At 47.0% G+C, this 18,549-nt stretch overlaps 1 protein-coding gene across 1 annotated transcript; it reads right to left on the bottom strand.

Moving 5' to 3' along the window:
• Positions 1–8,642: 8,642 nt before the first annotated feature.
• On the bottom strand, positions 8,643–12,966 carry rtn4rl2a (reticulon 4 receptor-like 2 a). The gene is made up of 4 exons (XM_042315915.1): positions 12,712–12,966; positions 11,192–11,418; positions 10,711–10,944; positions 8,643–10,409 (listed from the first exon to the last, which is right to left on the bottom strand). Exons 1-4 carry the CDS (start codon positions 12,767–12,769, stop codon positions 9,534–9,536), a joined length of 1,395 nt encoding a protein of 464 aa, XP_042171849.1. The 5' UTR covers positions 12,770–12,966; the 3' UTR covers positions 8,643–9,533.
• Between the last annotated feature and the right edge of the window lie 5,583 nt (positions 12,967–18,549).

Below are 18,549 nucleotides of genomic sequence, written 5' to 3' on the forward strand. Positions count from 1 at the left end.
GAGAGAGATGGAGGAAGGAGAGAGATGGAGGAGAGAGAGATGGAGGAAGGAGAGAGAGAGAGAGATAAAGGTGTGAGAGAGAGAGAGATGGAGAGAGAGAGAGAGAGATGGAGGAAGGAGAGAGAGATGGAGGAAGAGAGAGAGATGGAGAGGAGAGAGATGAGAGAGAGAGAGAGAGATGGAGGAAGGAGAGAGATGGAGGAGGAGATGGAGGAGAGAGAGATGGAGGAAGAGAGAGAGATGGAGGAAGAGAGAGAGATGGAGAGGAAGAGAGAGAGATGGAGGAAGGAGAGAGATGGATGGAGAGAGAGGAGAGAGAGATGGAGGAGGAGAGAGAGATGGAGGAAGGAGAGAGAGATGGAGGAGAGGAGAGAGAGTTGGGGAGAGAATGGAGGAGAGAGATGGAGAGAGAGAGATGGAGGAAGGAGAGAGAGATGGAGGAAGAGAGAGAGATGGAGGAGAGAGAGATGGAGGAGGAGAGAGATGGAGGGAGGAGAGAGAGATGGAGGAAGAGAGAGAGATGGAGGAAGGAGAGAGAGATGGAGGGAGAGAAGAGGTGTGAGAGAGAGAGAGAGAGAGATGGAGGAGAGGAGAGGAGAGAGAGATGGAGGAAGAGAGAGAGATGGAGGGAGGAGAGAGAGATGGAGGAAGGAGAGAGAGATGGAGGAAGGAGAGAGAGTTGGAGGGAGGAGAAAGAGATGGAGGAAGAAGAGAGAGATGGAGGAGGAGAGAGAGATGGAGGAAGGAGAGAGAGATGGAGGAAGGAGAGAGAGATGGAGGGAGGAGAGAGAGATGGAGGAAGGAGAGAGAGATGGAGGAAGAGGAGAGAGTTGGGGAGGAAGAGAGAGAGAAAGAGATGGAGGAGAGAGAGAGAGAGAGAGAGAGAGATGGAGAGAGAGAGAGAGATGGAGGAAGAGAGAGAGATGGAGAGGAGAGAGAGATGGAGGAAGAGAGAGAGTTGGGGAGAGAGAAAGGTGTGAGGGAGAGAGAGAGAGAGAGAGGAGAGAGAGATGGAGGAAGAGAGAAGATGGAGGAGAGAAGAGAGAGATGGAGGAAGGAGAGAGATGGAGGAAGGGAGAGATGGAGGAGAGAGAGTTGGGGAGAGTGGAGGAGAGATAAATGAGAGAGAGAGAGAGAAAGAGGAGAGAAGAGAGAGAGAGGAGAGGAAGGACTTGAAGGAGAGAGAGATGGAGGTGAGGGAAGATAAATCAGAGGAGAGAGAGAGAGGTTGAGAGAGATGGAGGAAGGAGAGAGAGAGAGAGAGAGTGAGAGAGAGAGAAGGAGAGAAGATGGAGGAAGGAGAGAGATGGAGGGAAGAGAGAGAGGAGAGAAGAGAGAGAGAGAGGAGAGAGAGAGGAGGAAGGAAGGAGAGAGAGATGGAGGAAGGAGAGGAGAGATAAAGGTGTGAGAGAGAGAGAGAGAGAGAGAGAGAGAGAGAGGGAGGAGAGAGAGATGGAGGAAGAGAGAGAGATGGAGGAAGGAGAGAGAGATGGAGGAGACTGTGGAGGAAAGAGAGAGTTGGAGGGGAGAGATAAATGTGAGAGAGAGAGAGAGGAGAGAGAGAGAGAGAGAGAGGAGGAGAGAGAGAGAGGAGAGAGATGGAGGAAGGAGAATGTAGAGGAGATGGAGGAGGGAGAGAGATGGGGAGAGAAAGAGAGGAGATGGAGGAGAGAGAGATGGAGGAGAAAGAGATCAAGAGAGAAGTAAGGAAGTGTGTGGAGAGGGGACTAGCCTTTTAATTAAATGAAGAGAGTTGGGGAGAGTGGTAAAGGTTCAATGTACCTTGTGTTTTCCAGCACTGACTGGAGGACAGTAGAGTTGGGGAAGACAGGTTCTAGCAACATGAAATGTTATTAAAGTCTGTTCATAAACAGCCCAAGAAGAGAGAGAAAAATTCTAAGAGAGATGGACTAAGATCTGGAGAGAGTTGGGGTTTTCAGAAATTCCTAGAATGTTTGGGGACTTATACTGAGAGAGAGAGGAGGAGAGGAGAGATAGATGGAGGAAGGAGAGAGAGATGAGGAAGGAGAGAGAGTTGGAGAGATAAAGGTGTGAGAGGAGAGAGCTTTTGACAATTAATAGACACTGAGAGAAATAAAACCCAATGAAAGAGATGTCTTGTCCAGAGACCTGAGACTATGCAGACAAATAGGAGAGAGATAGCATTCACACTTTGATCTGGACTGTGAGGAAGAGCAGATGGAGGGAGTCCTCATTCAGATTGAACTGGACTGTGTGTTTCCAGGCAGTAGGGCCTGTCCTCATTCACTATGAACTGGACTGTGTGTTTCCAGGCAGGAGGGCCTGTCCTCATTCACTATGAACTGGACTGTGTGTTTACAGGCAGTAGGGCCTGTCCTCATTCACTATGAACTGGACTGTGTGTTTCCAGGCAGTAGGGCCTGTCCTCATTCACTATGATCTGGACTGTGTGAGAGAGATGGGCAGTAGGGCCTGTTCATTCACTTTGATCTGGACTGTGTGTTTCAGGAGAAATAAAGAGAGAGAGAAAGTGAGGAGGAAGGGACTGTGAGAGCGAAAGGTGGGGAGAGATCCTGAGAGACTATGAGAATGAGGGAGAGAAAGAGAAAGAGGAGAGGAAGGGCCTGTGAGAGAGAGACTATGATCTGGACTGTGTGTTTACAGGCAGTAGGGCCTGTCCTCATTCACTATGAACTGGACTGTGTGTTTTCAGGCAGTAGGGCCTGAGGGACATTCACTTTGGGGGAAACTGTGGGGAGAAAGGCAGGGGAAAGTCCTCAATCACTATGATCTAACTGTGTGTTTTCAGGAAAGAGGGACTATGCCTTTTAATTAAATTAACTATAGTGGTTAAGGTTCAATGTACCTTGTGTTTTCCAGCACTGCACTGTATATACAGTATATTTAAAGTGGAACTGACAGAGTTCTAGCAACATGACTGTTATTAAAGTCTGTTCATAAACACGCCCAAGAAGAGCATGAGTTTAAAAAAAATTCTAACAAGCGAGCACTAAGATATGGTCAGTTTCACGTTTTCATAAATTCCTAGAATGTTTGGGGATTACTTATACTAAGACATATGTTCTAGACTGTGTGTTTACAGGCAGTAGGGCCTGTCCTCATTCAATAGACACTTTAAAACCCAATCTGTCTTGACTGACCTGAGACTGTGTTTCCAGGCAGTGCCAGGGCCTGTCCTCATTCACTTTGATCTGGACTGTGTGTTTCAGGCAGGGCCTGTCCTCATTCACTATGATCTGACTGTGTGTTTCCAGGCAGTAGGGCCTGTCCTCATTCACTATGATCTGGACTGTGTGTTTACAGGCAGTAGGGCCTGTCCTCATTCACTATGATCTGGACTGTGTGTTTACAGGCAGTAGGGCCTGTCCTCATTCACTTTGATCTGGACTGTGTGTTTACAGGCAGTAGGGCCTGTCCTCATTCACTTTGATCTGGACTGTGTGTTTACAGGCAGTAGGGCCTGTCCTCATTCACTTTGATCTGGACTGTGTGTTTACAGGCAGTAGGGCCTGTCCTCATTCACTATGATCTGGACTGTGTGTTTCCAGGCAGTAGGGCCTGTCCTCATTCACTATGATCTGGACTGTGTGTTTCCAGGCAGTAGGGCCTGTCCTCATTCACTATGATCTGGACTGTGTGTTTACAGGCAGTAGGGCCTGTCCTCATTCACTATGAACTGGACTGTGTGTTTACAGGCAGTAGGGCCTGTCCTCATTCACTATGATCTGGACTGTGTTTTTACAGGCAGTAGGGCCTGTCCTCATTCACTATGAACTGGACTGTGTGTTTACAGGCAGTAGGGCCTGTCCTCATTCACTTTGATCTGGACTGTGTTTCCAGGCAGCAGCAACAGCGTGACTTCAGATCATTAGAAAACATTCACCAAAAGACACAAAATACACCTGAAAGTGTTTCTGCAGTAATGTAAATACCACAGGAGTCCTCTTACATGTGGGAACTTTACAGTCCTATTGATCAAACAACCATGAACAGGTAGGCTCTCTACCTCAGTTATACACATCAACAACAACAAGTCCAACAACTAATGCTAACCTGAATGAGATGTGCTAAAATCTAACGAGGGAACATTAGATAAATGCTCTCAAACCTTTTCAGCTATTTAACAGTCAAAATGTCAGCACTAGCTGTGCCACCAGAGACTCTGGGTTCGCGCCAGGCTCTGTCGCTGCCGGCCGCGACCGGGAGGTCTGTGGGGCGACGCACAATTGGCCTAGCGTCGTCCGGGTTAGGGAGGGTTTGGCCGGTAGGGATATCCTTGTCTCATCGCGCACCAGAGACTCCTGTGGCGGGCCGGGCACAGTGCACACTAACCAAGGTGACCAGGTGCACGGTGTTTCCTCCGACACATTGGTGCGGCTGGCTTCCGGAGTTGAATGCGCGGTCTGTTAAGAAGCAGTGCGGCTTGGTTGGGTTGTGTTTCGGAGGACACATGACTTTCGACCTTCGTCTCTCCCGAGCACGTACGGGAGTTGTAGCGATGAGACAAGATAGTAACTACTAACAATTGGATACCACGAAATTGGGGAGAAAAGAGGGGGTAAAATTCTACATTTTTAAACAAAAAAACAAAAAGTAAAAAGTAAAATAAAAAATAAAATAAAAAATAAAAATGTCACTGATAAACGATGGGGAATAGTAGGTAACCTGCTGGTCCTCCTGCAACTTGCCTGCCGATGCATGCAGTCCCAACAAAGTACCCAAGCTAACTGGCTAAAGTTGGCTAGATTGCTAGCTACTTCTATAGAAGCAAATGAGATCTGACCTCAATCTGACCATTTCACTTGCCCTAGCAGAGCTGGTTAGGCTGTTTTCATGTTATCTAGAAACAGTGCCTCCCAAGTGGATGCAGTAAACAGTGTACCAAGCAGAGAAATGTATTGGTGAATTATATTAATCATGCATTGAACTGCATCCATCTATTCTGCCAACAGTGCCTTAGTGTACATCATGGAACATTGAGTCAAATAGAACCTATTTTTAAAAACTCTTATAAAGTTGGTTTTGTAGCTTAAACTGGGAATTTGATATATTTTACTGATATTATTGTCTGTTTGTTTCATATTTGCAAAGTAACTAAAACGCTGTCAGTTCCACTTTAAGATACTATTGTAATATTGATGTACTGTACATTAAGATACTATTGTAATATTGATGTACTGTACATTAAGATACTATTGTAATATTGATGTACTGAACATTAAGATACTATTGTAATATTGATGTACTGTACATTAAGATACTATTGTAATATTGATGTACTGTACATTAAGAGACTATTGTAATAATGATGTACTGTACATTAAGATACTATTGTAATATTGATGTACTGTACATTAAGATACTATTGTAATATTGATGTACTGTACATTAAGATACTATTGTAATAATGATGTACTGAACATTAAGATACTATTGTAATATTGATGTACTGTACATTAAGATACTATTGTAATAATGATGTACTGTACATTAAGAGACTATTGTAATAATGATGTACTGTACATTAAGATACTATTGTAATATTGATGGTGTTACATGGTAACTGTTATCATCTACAAATGGACATTTGCCTGGAAGTCGAAGAAAGTATTGGTGTGTGTGTGTGTGTGTGTGTGTGTGTGTGTGTGTGTGTGTGTGTGTGTGTGTGTGTGTGTGTGTGTGTGTGTGTGTGTGTGTGTATGTATGTGTGTCTGTGTGTGTGTCCCTCTGGACTTTCCAAGGCTGATATCCAAATCCTTCAAATGATACGCCCACGCAAATCATTTTTTCAAAACAAAGTTCAGTATTTATTTCTTTATTTAATGTTGCCTCTTTCCTTCCACAGTAAGAAAGATGACAGCAGAAGACAACTCAATCTCCTCACAGTCAAGTAGATACCAAAATATTGTTTTCTCACACATACATACACTCTCTCTCACACTCTCTCACTAGGTCAAGCAGGCAGGTTTAATTTACAGTCCAATCATTGGGTAAAATGGTATGACTGGGGCTTTGGTCGTCTGAAAGTGACCTGACTGTCATGGCCACAGAAGAGCACCGAGGCCCAGTTTGACCTCACCCTAATGGCTGACATATATGGATGGACACAGTGTTACCACAGCAGAACAGAACACAAACCAATCCCTGGACTCTATTATTAGTGAACAGCGTATTGTTGAGTCCATAGAATCCTGTTTCTATGGTTGACTCACATGTATTGAAAGGCTGTTTCCCAAAGGGCACCTTACTCCCTAGTTAGTGGTCTACATTTGAACGAGGCCCATGCATAGGGGACAGGGTGCCATTTGGGATTCATCCCAAAATCTCCAACTGAATAACATAGGTAATGCTTTTCTTTAAAAGCGAGGCGATTTCAGAAAGCACAATCTGTGTAACTACTGTAACAGAAATAGATTGGGATGACATTACATGGAGCTGCAAGACTCTGTCTGTGTCTGTCTGTCTGTCTGTCTGTCTGTCTGTCTGTCTGTCTGTCTGTCTGTCTGTCTGTCTGTCTGTCTGTATCTCTGTCTGTCTGTTTCTCACCACTTAGTCTAGAAACTCATAACGTAAGGTGTGTGTGTGTGTGTGTGTGTGTGTGTGTGTGTGTGTGTGTGTGTGTGTGTGTGTGTGTGTGTGTGTGTGTGCGTGCGTGCGTGCGTGCGTGCGTGCGTGCGTGCGTGCGTGCGTGCGTGCGTGCGTGCATGCGTGTGTGTGTGCCTCTGTTCTCCTCCTACTCATACCCTATCTCGGCCTGTCCTTGCCCTCTTCACCTCTACTGAAAACATCTATGTAAAAGGAACGGTCTCTCTCCTCCCTCCCTCCTTCCTCCCCTCTTTCTCTCTCTCTCCTTCCTTCCGCTCCCTCCTTTAATTTCTCTCTCTCTTCAGAGGGATGGAGCACGCAGGGGTGAGTGCTTTACAGAAACAGGTGACCGGTAGGATAAAGAAAGGAAGAGAGAGAGACAGAGAGAGAGGGGATGATTCGTCAGCACGCCTACCCACCCTCCTACAAAGCCTTGTAGAAACTCAGACAAAACGAGTAGGAAGAAAGGAAGAGGAGAGGAAGTCTGTTTTTGGTCACCTCCTCAGAGGTCCTCCTCCTTTCTCTGACGTTGCTTCAGCTGTCCGCCAATCAGATTCCAGTCTCTCTTTTAAACTGTCTTCCGTCGATCACTGGTCGCCAAGGCATGAATAGGTCAGTCAGTCTGTCTCTGTCAGCAAGTCAAGGAATTACGTCTCTCTGTGAGTCAGCAAAGTCTGTGAGTGACAATTTGGTCCCTCTGTTGTTCTGTCCATCTGTCAATCAATCTCAGTAAAGCCACAATGTAACTCTCCTTGTCTCTCCCTGCTGGGAAACTGCCAGGCTTTTCCACCCATTCATTTTGTGCCAGGATCTCTGAGCTCAGTAGTCCAGAACAGTCCTATTGGAATAATATGGCTGGTCAATCACTAGTCGGTCTTATTGGTTTGGACTGTCCAGTCCAGTCCAGTCATCACGTGTGCCATTCTATTCTCACTTCCAGTTCTAGATCTCTTCTTGAGTTCTATGCAGTTCAGTTACTGGTTGATTCTTCTGAGTTGATCTAAGTTGATTCTTCTGAGTTGAACTAAGTTGATTCTTCTGAGTTGAACTAAGTTGATTCTTCTGAGTTGAACTAAGTTGATTCTTCTGAGTTGAACTAAGTTGATTCTGCTTAGTTGATGTGGGGAGGGGGAGTATTAGACTAGAGATATTGGGGTGGGTATGGTAGTCGGAACTGGGGGGCTGAGTTGAAAACACTTCATTTGTTTGTTTACTCATCATCAAGTTTTTGGCTATAGGACTAACAAGCAGTCATGGGCTCCGTCTGAAATGGTGCCCTGTTCCCTATGTAGTGCAGTGTCAAAAGTAGTGCACTACTTTCACCTTCCAAAGAAGTGAGTGAGCATTCCAAGAGAGAGAACAAATTACTGAAAGAGATCAATTATTGATCAAGTAAAATCAGTTTGAAACACAACAGCTGCTGCACCCAAAGAAAAGTCTCACAAATGTTATTCAGAATCTCAATAGGTCTTTTTATCTCTCAAACGGGTCATGTCACGCATTCCGTCAATGACATCACAAACAAACAGCGATAGCCAATCAGAACAGCGACTGACACTGCCAGACAGGAAGCATCCTTCCCCTGTGGCTTCTATGGTGATGATGTCATATTTACAGGACATGAAGTTATACAAAGACTGAACTTGAATACCTGAAGTGATTGCTTGTCTCTCCTATTAAGTATCTCATGGTCAAAGGACAGTACTGTCATTTTCTCTCTCTCTCTTTCTTTCGTTCTTTCTTCATTTCACCGTGTCTCACATTCCTTTGCTTTATTTATATTGCCTGCGCTGTCCTTGCTCCCTCTCTTCTGTTCTCTTTATTATTGAGAATCTCGACAACCCTCTCTCCCTCCCTCTCTGTCCTTTCCTGTTGCGCTTTCTTCTCTTCTCTTCCACCCTTCTCCCTCCCTCTCTGTCCTTTCCTGTTGCGCTTTCTTCTCTTCTCTTCCACCCTTCTCCCTCGCTCTCTGTCCTTTCCTGTTGCGCTTTCTTCTCTTCTCTTCCACCCTCTCCCTCCCTCTCTGTCCTTTCCTGTTGCGCTTTCTTCTCTTCTCTTCCACCCTCTCCCTCTCTGTCCTCTAGCTTCTTCCTTTGGTAACTTTTTAACTCATCACTCTCTCTGCCTTTTTCTCTCTCTACCTTTACATATCTCTCTACATATCCTCTCTGTGTGTCTTTCTCTCTCTCTACCTTTACATATCTCTCTACATATCCTCTCTCACCTTCTCGTACTCTGGTGAATGCCTCTCTTTCATTCCTTCATCCCTTCTTTTCTCTCTCCCCTTAGCGATTTTTCTGTAAACAATCCATTATAAAGTAGGCATCATGGTAGACAACATATAAGAAGGATATCCCAACTGCACTGCACCATCAAGTACACCCACCTATTTACAGTACAGTTGTCAGAGTTAGTACAACAATAGAAATGTAGATACTGTCGTAACTGTAATCATAGCACTTGTAGTAGCAGACGTATTCGGAATAGTAGTAGTCGTAACATGCATATAATAGTCGTAGCACTTGTAGTTGTAATATTCCTCCAAGTGACAACAGTTATAGCATTCGCAACAGTAAGTAGCACTGGTGTTAGCTGTAGAGCGTTACAGGTGACCACTGACCCCTGATTGCAGGCGTCATCACGGCAACCAACACACCAGACAGGTGAGATGCACCTGTTGTAGTAACAGCCTTGGTTGACTACTGTACTGTACTATATTGTACTATGTACTGTCAGCCATTGTTGTTTAACCCTGCATTAAGTTAGAAGTAACAATCTAACCCCCCCCCTTTGTATCCCCTGCTGTCCTGTACTACTGACAGAGGTTATCCAGTAGGACATCAGAGGGTTAACTAGGGAGGTACAGAGTCTTTAACAAGGGGTTCCCCATGCCCTGAGAGGGGCCGGGGCGAAGACAGGAACGGGAAGTGGGTACTCAGTCTGATTCAGCCAAATATGAGGTGTAGATTGATGGAGACGGCGAGTAGCGAGAGGGCGAGGAGGAGTGAGAGAGAGGGGGATGATGTGGGGGTGGAGGAGGAGTTGGGAGGGAGGCCATCGAAGTCAGGCGGACACTCGAGCTCGAAGCATCGCAGCGTGGTGCCGGCGTCCTCGTTCTCATAGTTCGCCCAGTACTCCTCAGCGTCGAGTTTGGGTAGTGCTGCCTCTTCCTCACCGAGCTCGTACTTGACGTTGGTGGAGGACACGATGGGTGGGCTGTTCTTTCCTTGGGGGAATGGGAAGGCCTTGATGGTCTCGGAGCTCTTCTCGAACACTGCCTTGGTCTGGGACTGGGGCTTGTGCTTGGAGAACCACCATCTTGTCTTGGTGCTGAAGGTCCTCGTGGTGGAGCCGGCCAGGGTGCCAGGGTCGGGGAGAGGGCAGAGGGCGAAGTCCATCTCACGGAGGAAGCGGAGGTCCATCCCGCGGCGGGGGGACGGGGAGGAACACAACAGCTCGGACGATGAGACGCGGGCGCCACGGAACCACTCCCACAGGGGGAGGGCCTCGCAGCCACAGGACCAGGGGTTCCCATTGAGACGGAGGAACTCGATGCCCTGGGTGTCACGGAGAGCCTGGCCGGGGAGCTCAGCCAATGAGTTGTTGAACAGGAAGAGCATGGTCAGGCGTCCGAGGTCGCGGAACGCCCGGCGGTTAACCTGGCGCACACGATTGTCGTGGAGAAGAAGGCGGTCCAGGTTGACCAGGCCACGGAACACGTTCTCCGACAGAGTACGGATACGGTTTCCATGCAAGAAGAGCTGGCTCAGGTTGATGAGGTCAGAGAAGAGGTCATCCTGGAGGAAGTGGAGCTGGTTCTCCTACAAGGACGAAACAGGAAACAGGAAGAGAAAGTGGTCAGGTGGGATCAGGTGATGATGGGCTACATCTCAGTAGTGGTGTAGTGAGAAACATTTACACCTTCCACTAAGGGCATCTCATAACTATCACTGATGCAGCATGATTTGAATCATGATACAACATGATGTAATTGTGATTGTGATTATATAAAATGATGTAATTTTCACAGCTATGAGAATTCCCTGTAGTGTGTGTGTATGCGTGTTGTGTGTGTTTTCATATGTGCCCGTGTGTGCATGAATATATGTGTACTGCCCCTACCTGCAGGTAGAGGAACTGCAGGCTGTACAGCTTGTGGAACAGGTCGTGGGGCAGGGCGGTAAGCTTGCAGCGGTGCATGTGGAGACTCTGGAGTTTCTCCAGGCCCCTGAAGGCACCTCCTTCCAGCCTGCGCAGGTGAGAGTTGTCCCCCAGGTCCAGCTCCTCTAGATCCCTCAGCTCACTGAAGGAGCCAGCCTCAATCCACGTGATGTTGTTGGAGAACAGCCACAGGACCTATAGGGGAGAGGGGAGGAGGGAGAGGAGGAGGAGGGAGAGTGTGAATATCAATATGTATTCTAGGGTCAGGTATTATTCTATGGTCATATTGTAGGTAAGACTCTGGACTCAAACTCAAAAAGAAAAACAAGGGTTAGGAGCAAAGATAGAGGCAGAGAGAGTTAGAAAGAGAGAGAGAGAGGGCAAAATAATCACACACTCAAACACCCGCCATGTCTCCTTTAAACAATCTATAGTCCCTTACCTGAGTCCCGAAGCCGAAAGAGCCGACTCTGAGCTCCGTAATTCGGTTGTTCTGTAGGAACACACGCTGCGAGTCGTAGGGCACGCCGACGGGCACGGAGGTGAAGTTCTGCGCCTGGCAGCTCACGGTCATGGGAGTCGGGTAGCACACGCATAGATGCGGGCACGCCGCCGACGGACCGGGCTTGCCGAGGACCAGCCACACCACCAGCCACAGGGAGAGTCCGCCTGGGAGAGAGAGGGAAACGGGGAGAAGTGAGTCTAGATGTGGGGTCGGGAAGGCGAAGCTAGCGGGAGCTGTCTGATAGCTGTGGTTCTGAAACTGTTTGGTGGTGGCCCGGATGGCAAACTCCTGCTGGAAATGTGGCAGTTGAATCCCAATACAGCTGATCAGTCAAATCTCAGATCACAATCAAAGCGTTGCTTATGTACCAAAATAGTTATGGATGCAGCAATAGTTTTTTCTCCCCAACATCAGTTTAAATTGTCACGTTTGAATACGGAGATATGAGGAAAAGATAGCTGGAGCTGTCCAGTAACAACGGTGCTGAAACCGTTGACGCAGACACTCAACTGCTGCACCCCATTGCTAAACCCCATTGCTACCTTCAGTTGATGCTAAATACTTTATGCAAAGCCTTTGTCTAATCTGAATACCTAAAATGTATCATTTTGAAATTGTTGAAAACATTCGCAAAATATCATCATATTGATAGAATGAGATTGCCATTTTAATACTGATTAAATAATTCACGCTCAATTTAGACAATATGAAGCTCAGTTAATTCATAATCAGCTAAGATTACAGCATCATGAGCCCATATGACGACAGAGATGACGTATGATCACTTTAGAAGGCGTGATTGAGTAACCAAGTCTGTGCGTAAAACTGCCTGTCTCTCTTTGCTTGCGTAAGGCATTACGCACGGCAGTATCTCAAAGTAAACCCAAGTAAATCGCATCTAAAACTATTACAAACATATTAAAAGTCTAAGTTAAGTTCCATATCTTACACAGGCGATATCTGTCTATTGAATAGTTGAAAAGTAGGCCTACATCATAATGTAAAATCAAAGTACAATCATAGCAAAATTGCAAGTTTAAAACGTCCCGTACTAAATCTATTTTACAAACGTATTGGAATTACAATCCATGTTGATGGCTGCATCTAACATGGCTGCATCTAACATGGCTGCATCTAACATGGCTGCAAAGCCCGCATTTTGTTTCAATATTATCTGTGAATCATGCATTCCATTGCTAACTGGGTGAATGATTACCAAACTATCAAATCAGATACGTTCTCAAAGTCATGGCAGCCTAACTAACGCACAACACCTCTTACACTATTACATCAGAAGACAAACAGAATATAACGGGAAACCGTTAGAAAAGTGGTAGAAATAGGTCAACTGGAGGAAGGATTCTCAAAACTAGTAAGATAGTTTCTAAAAGTCATAGCAACTCATGCACAACAGTATAAACCAATAGATGGTGGTAAGAAAATCCGTAGAAACTTACTTTTGCAGGTGCGCATGAATGAGCATTGTCTGCTCCGAGCGGTTGTAGGGGTGTCCATTTCAAACCAAAGCCGAAAGCGAGTTAGCCTGAGAGGGTGAAATACTGCCTGCTATCTCCGCTGACTGGTACTCTGGACGATTGGTTCCCGAGTCGGAGCGACTGAGAGAGTACCGAATGTTGGCTCCCGGTGTCCCATTTATACTCGAGAATCCCGTTAGCGCCTACGGTTGTGGGCACCATGGAATCCCCTACGTCACGGGCCAAGATCGAGGGAGGGGGGTAATTGAGAGAAGAGAAAAAACGGAAAGAGGAGGGGCCGTGCACTGTGCGTGCGGGTGATGAGAGGATTCTTGGAGAGACCGCGCGCGCAACCGCAGATAGCCTAGAGGACAGCGCTCTAAGATAGAGAAAGGAGTAGATTCAGACAGAGTCACGCGGGAGGGAGGGATGGAGTGAGTGATTGAGTGAGTGAGTGAGTGAGTGGAAGGGAGGGAGGTACGTAGGCACGATGCCCGGTAATGACTGCGCTTTGTGGAGGAGCGGAGGACGGGTAGAGAAAGCAGCACTAGGTTCGCTGCCTGGCTCGCGATCAGAAGCCTCTATGGTCTGTTTCCGGGCGGCAACGGCACGCCTCAGAGAGAGGGGGGATAGAGAGATGAATGGAGAGCGAGAGAATAGAAGGAAGAGAGAGGAAAGGAGATCAGTGGGATTAAAACCCAAATCTGATTAAACAGACGGAGGGGGGGACATTTACCTACTGCCAAAGGGAGGTTGTCGCACAGACATTTCTGAATGAATAATTCTACTTAGCCTATAAGGAGTGGAGACTTAGTAAATAAAACCCACAACACTCTCATATGTGCCGAAGTAGTTGGTGACATGTGACATGAGACAGGAATGAATGAGTAGTCTTAGATATTATGAGTGGGACACATTCAGTTTGAGATACAGAAGGATTTTGGAATGTGAAGGTGGGCGTTCTAACGATATAATTGGGATTATCATTATATGGATCCAACTGGCTAATTGGTAAAACTCAGAACGTTTTGGTGTAACTGGTCTGTCCAGCAGTGTTTGGCTCATTTGGTGCTGTATACTTTCAAGCCAACCCAATGACAACCCCTGAAGACTGACTTGCTTTAGCTCTCTAGGCTTTAGTTCAGCGGACTAACACAGTCTTGTGGTGGACAGGAGACCCAGTCGGCTACATACAGACAGACATGTAAAGAGACAGACAGACAAACATAGACAGACAGGCTTTAGCTCAGCGGGCTAACTCAGTCTTGTGACATGCAGGAGACCCAGATTCCCCTGACTCTCCCACACTATCAGCTGAGTGCGTTAGTTCCCTAGGTTTTAGCTCAGCAGGGGAACACAGTCTTGTGGCACTCAGAAGACCCAGATTCTAAACCCAGTCAGTCACATATAAAGAGATAAAGGAACAGTCAGTTAATCAGATGAAGGAACAGTCAGTTAATCAGATAAAGGAACAGTCAGTTAATCAGATGAAGGAACAGTCAGTTAATCAGATGAAGGAACAGTCAGTTAATCAGATGAAGGAACAGCCAGTTAATCAGATGAAGGAACAGTCAGTTAATCAGATGAAGGAACAGCCAGTTAATCAGATGAAGGAACAGCCCAGTTAATCAGATGAAGGAACAGCCAGTTAATCAGATGAAGGAACAGTCAGTTAATCAGATGAAGGAACAGCCAGTTAATCAGATGAAGGAACAGCCAGTTAATCAGATGAAGGAACAGTCAGTTAATCAGATGAAGGAACAGCCAGTTAATCAGATAAAGGAACAGCCAGTTAATCAGATGAAGGAACAGCCCGTTAATCAAATGAAGGAACAGCCAGTTAATCAGATGAGTGATGGAGGGAATCCATGTTGTTGTTTTACACCTCCTCCTCCTGAAGATCTGGAGCTCAGTACTCTACTGCCCACTGCCATGATGCATGAATAAACCACCACACACACACACACACACACACACACACACACACACACACACACACACACACACACACACACACACACACACACACACACACACACACACACAGGCTTTCACCACACACACTTTCCTCCTACACACACCACCCGCTCTGTGTGTGTGTGTGTGTGTGTGTGTGTGTGTGTGTGTGTGTGTGTGTGTGTGTGTGTGTGTGTGTGTGTGTGTGTGTGTCGGTGTGTGTGTGCGCGTGTGTGTGCGCGTGTGTGTGCCTTTGCTTTCATGGATGCATGCTTGATTTGTGTGTGTGGGTATTTGTGAGCATGTTTGTGTGAGTGTGTATGTGTGTGAGTGTGTATGTGTGTGTTTTGTTATGTGGCCATTCCAATATCTGTGAATAATTGATGTTTGTGACATAGACAAATAGAAATAGAGGCTTCCCCCTGACACCCCCACCACCACCAGCTGTACATAGTTTGCCTTCTTGTGTGAGTGTGCGTGCGTCTCTCTCTCTCTCTATCTGTCTGTACAGTATCCGCCCGTCATGTCTTGCTGCACAGCGAAACCCAACATCTCTGATCCTAACCAGATGGAATTAACCTGCCACCTTATCAGTTAATCAATTGGTTGATTGAAATGTTGTTACAATGTTGCTCTCTCCAGATGAAGTCAAACAGTCCCACTGTCATAAAGACCCCATTGAGAGTGATGTGGGTGAGTGGGGGGATGGATGAAGTCAAACAGTCCCACTGTCATAAAGATCCCATTGAGAGTGAGGTGGGTGAGTGGGGGGATGGATGAAGTCAAACAGTCCCACAGTCATAAAGACCCCATTGAGAGTGAGGTGGGTGAGTGGGGGGATGGATGAAGGGGGTAAGGGACGGTGTGTGTGTGCTACCAGAGGTGATGGTGGGGCTGGTGTCCCTCTGATCTGAGGTGTGTGGTGAGGGTCGAGCGAGTCGATGTTCGCCTCTGAGCCAACACACCCCTGGGGTGTGGAGACAGATGGAGAAACAGGTGGACACACACACACATGGTCGGGTACACACACACACACACACACACATGGTCAGGTACAGTACACACACACACATTCATACAGTTTACAGACGTGGAGAAACACACACACTCCCAGTCAGACACAGAAGCATCTTTGACTTCCGCTATATGCAGCTCACTGCTATAAGGCCAAAACAATTCAGCTTTTTAAAATTTCATATAGTCTTGCTCCTTTCCCCTCTCTCTCTCGCTCTCTCGCTCTTCATTCCTTTTGTCTCTCTCTCTTTCATTCACTCTGTCCTCTACAGGAGTTTTCATTCCTAGCCTTGGCGTCACCACTTCCGATTCACCATATCTAATTTCACTTCCTTCTACTGCACTTACATGACTGGAGAGTGTAGACACACTCTATCGAAGCATTGTGAAAGTAGTGTATACCTTCTGCACAGGATGTGTGTGTGTTTGTGTGTGTGTGTGTGTGTGTATAGAAGCCCTTTTTCTCAACTGACTGGAATTTCAGTTAACTTAGATGTGACCTCAGCTCAGCTCTGCTGTGTACTCTTCATAGGAGCTCCATTATCCCTCAGCTGTAATAGACAGTATGCATCTGAAACGGCACCCTTTTCCCTATATAGTGCACTACTTTTGACCAGGGTCCATAGGGCTGTGCTCAAAAGTAGTGCACTACTGTATATAGAGGATAGGGTGCCATTTTGGACAAAGTCAAAGTCTTAAGGCAATATTATTGGCTTGATTGTCTCTATGCTGCTCTGTGCCATTATGAAGAAGCAGTAGACACTCCCAGCCATTCAATGAAGAGTTGATAGTGTTCACGACTGTAGTGTTGTAAAGTTGAATTTCCTGTTGATCAGTGCCTCAGCAGCTCTTTGGTGGATGTCTACCTTCTTTTACTAGGACTTCGAGTGCAACTTCCTTTTTCTGAAGTTTAATTTCTGTTTCAACCTTTTGGGTGTGCATCTACCAACTCTCTAAAAGGAGGATGGAGTGAGGGAGGGGGATGGAGAGAGGCAGGATGGAGAGAGTGGTGATGGAGGATGGAGAAAGGTAGGATGGAGGATGAAGAGAGAGTGGAGGGATGGAGAGAGGCAAGGAGGGATGGAGAGAGGGAGAATGGAGAGAGATGCAAGGAGGGAGGAGGGGGATGGAGAGAGAGTGAAGGGATTGAGAGAAGCAAGGAGGGATGGAGAGAGGTAGGAGGTATGGAGAGAGGTGGGAGGGAGGTAGGAAGGAAGGAGAGAGGCAAGGAGGGATGTAGAAAGGAATAGAGAGAGGGAGGAGTGATGGAGAGAGGCAAGGTGGGATGGAGAAAGGGAGGAGAGAGGGAGGAGGGATGGAGAGAGGTAGGAGGGAGGATGGAGAAAGAGTGGAAGGATCGAGAGAGGCAAGGAGGGATGGAGAGAGGGAGAATGGATGGCAAGAGGTAGGAGGGATGAGAGATGCAAGGAGGGATGGAGAAAGGGATGGAGAGAGGTAGGAGGGATGTAGAGAGGGAGGTGAGATGGAGAGAGGGAGGAGGGATGGAGAGAGGGAGGAGGGATGGAGAGAGGGAGGGATGGAGAGGGAGGGAGGAGGGATGGAGAGAGGAGGAGGGATGGAGAGAGGGAGGAGGGATGGAGAGAGGGAGGAGGGATGGAGAGAGGGAGGAGGGATGTAGAGAGGGAGGAGGGATGGAGAGAGGGAGGAGGGATGGAGAGAGGGAGGAGGGATGGAGAGAGGGAGGAGGGATGGAGAGAGGGAGGAGGGATGGAGAGAGGTAGGAGGGATGAGAGAGGGAGGAGGGATGAGAGAGGAAGGAGGGATGGAGAGAGGGAGGAGGGATGGAGAGAGATAGGAGGGATGGAGAGAGGTAGGAGGGATGGAGAGAGGGAGGAGGGAGCATGGAGAGAGAGTGGAGGGATGGAGAGAGGTAAGGAGGGATGGAGAAAGGGATAGAGAGAGGGAGGAGGGCTGGAGACAGGCAAGAAGGGATGAGAGAGAGAAGGAGGGATGAGAAAGGGAGGAGGGAGGATGGATGGAGATATTCAGATGCTTGTACTGTAAAATATTGGCCTACATTAAGTCCATACATCTTATCCAGTTTTTCACCTCTCCTTCCCTCTCTCCATCCTCCATCCATCCATCCCCCTCTCCATCCCTCCTCCCTCTGTGCTGAGCTAATGCTCTCTCTCCTCTCCTCTCTCATCTTGCTCACTCAGTGGAATAGCAAGGATTACCCTCTTCTCTCTCTCTCTCTCTCTGTCTTTCTTTCTCTCTGTCTGTCTTTCTTTCTCCCTCCATCATTTCATCGAACCACCCAATTGGATGTTTTTTCTCCATACCTGTCATAGGCCCCCAGTGGAATATACACACAACCCCCACACACATATACACACACACACACGCACACACTTCTATTCTCCCACCTGCCCTTCCCACCAAATCCCAATCTCCCTCCACTCCTTCCCTCTTTCTGCTCTCCCTCTCTCCTTCGTCTTTATTTATAAACTCTCAGACACAGGCACATCTCAAGGATGACGCAAATGTGAATGCAATGCACCAAACCATGTGGGGGGTGGGGGGGTGGTGGAGAGAGAGAGATACGGGTGGATAGGAATACAAAAAGGAAGGGGAAAAAGAGGGAGAAATGGAGATAGAGAAACAATGTGGGGCATTGGAACAGTCAGGACTCTCAAAAACATTGTGCTATCTAGAACCATTTGTCCCTGTAGCAGAACTCCCATAACCAAGGTTCCAGATAGAACCCTTTTAAATCAGATAAAAACCATTTTGGTTACAAATAGCACCCTTTCAAGGGTTCTATTTGGAACTCATGGTTCGATGTGGAACCTACAAGGGTTCCATATGACCAGAAAAGGGTTCTATTTG

The sequence above is a fragment of the Oncorhynchus tshawytscha genome, unplaced genomic scaffold, assembly GCF_018296145.1.
Source record: "Oncorhynchus tshawytscha isolate Ot180627B unplaced genomic scaffold, Otsh_v2.0 Un_contig_10255_pilon_pilon, whole genome shotgun sequence".
NCBI classification, from domain to species: Eukaryota; Metazoa; Chordata; class Actinopteri; order Salmoniformes; family Salmonidae; genus Oncorhynchus; species Oncorhynchus tshawytscha.

Bases quoted from the DNA above. Each gene is read 5' to 3' on its own strand.
- rtn4rl2a (XM_042315915.1), bottom strand. From the start codon at position 12,769: ATGGACACCCCTACAACCGCTCGGAGCAGACAATGCTCATTCATGCGC. The intron at 11,419-12,711 runs GTAAGTTTCTAC...TCTCTCTCCCAG, and splicing joins ATTCATGCGCACCTGCAAAA to GCGGACTCTCCCTGTGGCTG. The intron at 10,410-10,710 runs GTAGGGGCAGTA...TCGTCCTTGTAG, and splicing joins TGCAGTTCCTCTACCTGCAG to GAGAACCAGCTCCACTTCCT.